General features: G+C 36.8%; 1 protein-coding gene across 1 annotated transcript in view; it reads right to left on the reverse strand.

The window, feature by feature from the left end:
• Positions 1 to 5,726, reverse strand: part of SPATA9 (spermatogenesis associated 9) — a 27,728-nt gene extending 22,002 nt beyond the window's left edge. Inside the window, exon 1 of the mRNA XM_016216165.2 lies at positions 5,638 to 5,726. Within this exon, the coding sequence (XP_016071651.1) occupies positions 5,638 to 5,703 (66 nt within the window). The 5' untranslated portion in view covers positions 5,704 to 5,726. The remainder of the gene's footprint in view (positions 1 to 5,637) is intronic.
• Between the last annotated feature and the right edge of the window lie 274 nt (positions 5,727 to 6,000).

A 6,000-nucleotide genomic window follows, 5' to 3' on the forward strand; every position in this document is an offset into this window, starting at 1 on the left:
TTTTGGTCTACAGTGAACATTATGTTTGTCGAAGAGCTAATATGCTGTATATTTGAAACGTCTCAACTTTTTTCCTGAATTAATAATTTTATTATTGTTGCTTTGGTCCTCAGAGTTCAGTCTTCTCTTGCTGGTCAGCATTTGCATGGGAGATAAACAAAAGCTGTTCTAGCCTGTCAATGAGGATGTATTTCTGCAGCATCTTGTGTCCTAGTGTGTGTGTTTCTTTAACATATCTCCACTGATCTCAGAGAGGAAGGGAGAGGAAGGGAGAGAGAGAGAAACATCAATGATGAGAGAGTCATTGATCCGCTGCCTCCCACACACCCCTGACTGGGGATCGAGCCCGCAACCCGGGCATGTGCCCTGACCAGGAATCGAATATGCGATCTTCTGGATCCTAGGTTGATGTTCAACTGCTGAGCCACACCTGCCAGGCCTAGTGTGTGGTTTAATCTGTTAACTTCACTGAAAAAGTCCCATTAGCTCACCTGTGGTGAATAAAAGAGCAGAGAATGCAATCTAAATTATGGACTGCTACAATTGCCAGCCATTTTAGAACAGAGCAGTCCTTATAAGCAGTTATATGATAGGTAGAGCAAGCAAAATAACACGAGGTACATCACTTGATATTATTATCTACTCCGGTTTTGAGCACACCCATACTAGGGTGGGAAACCACATTGTTTGCAGTATCCAAAGCTCCTGCACATACAGATTCACTTCCTCTTGTGACCTTATGCTTTGCAGATGTCAGGGCACAGGGCAGGCCATCGCCAAATATCCCACAATGGCATATTGATTATTTTGAATTAAAGTTACTTAAGAAACTGCTAGAGCAAGAACTCTGATATTTCTCTCTCTCTCTCTCAATCTGTCTCTCTCTCTGTCTCTATCTCTGTCTCTCAATCTTTCTCCCTGAAAGCTGGAGATAAATCTCCTGTGTGAAAGGTTCTATCCCTGCACCTGGAGTCTAACGAGAGACACCCTTGTCACCAGAGTTAGGGAATTCAGAGCTGAGAAATGTGTATTAAAAACCTTGTCATTTTTTTTACTAATTTACTATCCAAGCCCAAACTTTGCTTAGATTTCTCACTAATGAGCACCCAAATCTAAGTTTCTTCGTCCTGATAATTCTTCACAAATTTGTCTAAAAGGTGTAGAAAACACATGCATCGATCATTTCTCTGAGTATCATTTATGATCTGTATGCACACATTAAATTGGTTTTTCTCCTGTTATCTGGTCTTGTGCCAATTTTATTATTAGTTCAGCCATAAGAACCCAAGAGGGTAGAGGAAGGAATTTCCCCTCCCCCACACTGTGCTGATTCTTCCTCTCAACTCCTTAAGGAGGAGCAGCTAGAATAAGTTTGGTTTTGCTTCTCATTACAATTTACTGTGTTTTCTCTCATTACAATTTATAATTAAAGTGAAGGCCATACTGCCAGGGCAAATAGGAATGGGATATGTGCAGTTCCACCTTTACTAACACCTCCTCTATATGGTCACACAGCGTTTTAGGAACACTTCATTTTTGCAGTTGCAAAACGTTAATGTTCTGCAGTTTTCCTCTCCTTATTTTATGTGTCTTTACAAAATTTTGGTGATCTGTGTATGTTGGCTCAGATTCACTGACTTTATAAAGAGCATTTCTATTAACCAATCTTGATTAATTCCCCCAAACACTATACTAAATTGATCCATTCAACTTTCCCCTCTTTTCCAAATTGTCTTTCTAAATTTTTATCTCTGTGGAAAAATAAGCTTATTTGTAATTGATAATCTGTTAATCAAAACTCTCCTGTAGGGTTCACATAATACGTGTTGAGCAAAATATAGCATTTGTTATACACAATATTTAAAAAAAATTCAAGTGTGTATTACAATAATGCTTTAGTGCACTTTCTAGTATCTTTCTCATTTTAGTCTCATCGTGAATTCAGAGCTTTTTCCAATAGACTTAACCTGTTTTTGATACTTTCTTAGATATCTCTGAAAGAATTACTTCTGACAACAAATATTTCTGACTACTTTCACTTTCTCTGACACAAAACATGGAATCAACTTGTTCCCAAGAAGATGGTTACTGCTTTTAAGAAGAACAGTATTAGAAACTGAATCTGGGCACTGGGTGCATGTTTGGTGGTTCCTCAGGGCTCTGGGAATAGGAAAGTGACAGCAGAAGATAGGCTACTTACATTCTTTTAGATACAGAATGAGACATTCTTCTTTTTTAAAAAAACAAACAAAACAGTCACCAGTTTAAGTTGATGAGCCAAACTAGCTACTTTTAAAATTAGTTCTAATAGAAAAAATTTTAAATAAAACATTTCCCCCCCTTTTTTTGAGCTACTAGCTTTTCTTTTTGCCTATTTTCTATGTTATATATTTTGTTACTAAACCGAGAGTGTAAATTTAAATGTTGACTCCAAATTAAGACATCCTCATTTCTTTTTCCTCTGTTTTTTTTTTTTAAACTATTGGCATAAGAAAGCATTCTTGAATTGGTTGCAAAGTACAAAAGTTTAGATGATTCTTTTTGTCATCATTATCTTCATCTGAGCATATCACCAAACGTCAGAAAAGAAATTCCAACACCCAGCCACCACCATCCCCTCAGAGACACACAAAGGTTCTTGAGGACCAGTTCCCAAAATAAAGTTAGCAGCAGTTCCTCAGATTGGTTCAAGAATCCTGCTCCAGGCTTCTCCATTTGAGTTCCATCCTTTCAATTTCTATCCTGCTTTCCCTTTTTATTTTATGTTCTCTAGAGCCAGGCCCATTTCTCTATCATCAGCAGTTTTAACGCTGAACTCCAGTTTGTGTTACGTCAGCTTTTTGCTACCCTACATCTCTAAAGCCAGCCTGTCAGCAAACCTTATTCCATTCTTTCTCTGAACAGCCCCAGAACTGGGCCACCTCTCACTGTCCCGGCACCAACACCCGGTCCATTATACCCCTACACTGCCTTCACCTCTCCAGGCTTGTAATGAGCCTCCTCAGCACTCTGCCTGCTTCAGCCCACGCCTGTTTTCATTCTTTTCCTCCACACACCAGCCAGAGAGCTACAATTAAAACTTATGTCAGATCCTATCTTGCTTTCTGCTCAGCTGCTTCAGTGGCTTCCTGGTGTACTCAGTGTTAAGGCCGAAGTACGTACAATGGTCTACAAGGCCTACCAAGGTTGTCTCTTCTTTACCTCTCAGGCCACTTGATCCTTTTCTTTCCCTTTCCTTTCTCATTAGTGGTTGAACTTGTCAGGTATACTCCCACCCCAGGGACTTTGCACGAGCTGTGCTGTTTGATCCGTCAAAGACACCGACATTGTCTTCCTCACTCGCTTCAAGTCTTATTCAAGAATCACTTTCTCACTAAGACCCTCTGGGGTTTTAACCATCAGTTGCTCTTTCCACCTCTACTTCATATCCCTTCTCTGCTGTATTTTTTCTTCTCCTTAAGATCTACCATTAACATAATATGTTTTTTCCTTGTTTACTGTTTTTTTGCTTGACTAGGATTTAAGTTCTATGGCAGTGTTCTATATCCACTTAGCTTACTCATCTTTCCTCAGTGCCTAGGACACTCTCTGGCACACAGTAGGTGCTCTATAAATGCAAGTTAAAATGAATGAATAAGAGTGTCAGAAACAATATCACAAGTTAATATTGAGAAATATCATAGAAATATACCAAATATTAAATTAGAAATCACCCAGAAAGTTTTAAGTTCATAATGTACTTTGTAACTTTCACAATAATGATAATGCCCCACAAGAAACAAGCCACCAGAAACAAAAATATAATTGAATTATAGAACATTCTAGTTACAGTTCTACTGTCATTATATTTAGAAACCGTAATGCCAATATAAGTAATTTCCAGACATTACTGTTGCATACCCAGTAGTTTTTGTCCATTTTTTAAAGCATAGAGAATTCAGAAAAGTCATGAATTCTAGTGTGTTCTGTCTATAATTCCCAATTTTTTAGTACAACAGTTAAGTGCAAGGTAATTACAGAATAAAACACATAATCATCTTTCATAATCATAACCCACAAAAATGGACCCTATTTACCACAAAATATTTCTCTCGTTCAAGATCATCTAAATTAAAAAAAAATTTAATTCTCCAATTGTAGTATGCATTTTTCATGTGTTCAAATGTAAAGGTTTATTATTTTAAGTCCTTATATCTTCATATGGAAATCATCTGCAATTTGCAAGTGTAAATCTTAAGAACTTACTTTTTACTAAAGGAAGTAGATGTTGAGGGTATTGGAGTCTGGGCTGGTTGGGAGGGAATTGAGAGTATAGGACCTCAGAACCCACAGCCTCAAGCCAAGATTCTAAAATTAACTTTCTCCAGTCCCAGAAAAAAAAAAATTTCCTTCAAAATCTTTAGCCATGAAGAACAATGTAATAACCATTAGCTGGGTTGATTCCTCTATAAAGATTTCACCACCATTCCCATCAAATCTTTTTTTCCCTTGCTCCAGGCCTTTTCCTAAGTAAATAAATGCTTAAAAAATAATTTTAAAACATATTTAAATACTAATCACAAAATTTAGAGATTTAAAATACAATCCAATTAATAAAGCCCTCTAAGTATTCTTAAAACCATTCCATTCAATATGTTTGGGAACCATGGAGCCTCATGGAAATAATAAAACTTGCAGCATACACAATCTCACCTTTTAAAAATAATCTAGTTAACAATGGAGTATTAACATTGTTTTTCTGGATAATTTATTTTCAAAGAGCAAATAACGTCTGATGCCTGGGTATCTGGATGAATGGTTAAAGGTAGCTCTAGTACCTTTCCTCTGGAATGAAATATTTAGACTTTGTGATCAGTATGTTACTCAGAGTGCTTTTTGTGTTTACTTCCAGGTTCCTCATGTGTGACATTGCCAAAAGTGTGATTTCTGGATAAGTAGATTGTTATTGTACCATGTAACTTTACAACGTATTCCATTCCAACTGTGGTCAAAATGACTGAAACAACACTTGTCCATTAAGAGCTGTGTACTTTTGAGTTAAGTAGGTTACACTTGACCCCTAACCATGATGTTACTTTTTCCTGACCCTCTGTATCTTCAAAGTTCTCTCTCTAACCCCTCTTGCAATCCCAATATTTTATGTCTCAAATCCCTTTTGGAACAGATGTTTAGAACATATACATACATACTTTGTTAAATTTATATCACTTTTCTTTCCACATAAAACACACACCCAAACAATATTTATCTTTCCATTGTTATAATGTACGTCAGCTATGTTTTTTCACTGAGTTAAGTGCCAGAGATTTTAATGAAAGTATATTTAGGTATTTTTCTGATTTTATATTAAACAAATCTAAGTAAACTACATTGCAATTGTGGCTTAGAGAGTTCTAGATTTCCAATCTAACAATTGGTGACTGTCTTTAAACATCTGTCTACCTCACTTCTTTGTCCCCAATCTCTCCCAATGAGTAAGAGTTGAAATTTGTTGTTTTTTGTTTTGTTTTTTTACGTGAAATTAATGTTTTCCTAATCTTCAAACACTGATCTGAAAATTAAGCATTAAATAATTGGTATGATACTAAAAATACAATATACTTTTTATAATTCTTTTCAGTTATGAGATCACATTACCTGATTAGACTGTGATAATCTTAGGAAGGTAGGGACATCATCTTTAAACTCATCTACAAGGTCCATGATTGTTTTCTGGATCCCCTCAACTAAGACAAAAAGAAGTTAAAGAAAAAAAACTTTAAAAACATCCCCTACCTGTAATTCAAAAGAACATGGAACACTGGGTCCACTGCTTAGGTGGCTAGAAAAGCAAGCAAACCCTAGGGGACTTTATTCCCAGTTCCCCACACCCATATCCCCTTTACAACAAGCTTGTGTATACTTCTGCCAGAAAAGTTCTTCAACACCTGCCCACATATCCACCCAACAGGTTTGACTGGCATGATGAGCTCTTGCTCGGGTTCCTAGTGCTTGGCAGAC

This window comes from Miniopterus natalensis, chromosome 3 (genome assembly GCF_054644295.1).
Source record: "Miniopterus natalensis isolate mMinNat1 chromosome 3, mMinNat1.hap1, whole genome shotgun sequence".
NCBI lineage: Eukaryota > Metazoa > Chordata > Mammalia > Chiroptera > Miniopteridae > Miniopterus > Miniopterus natalensis.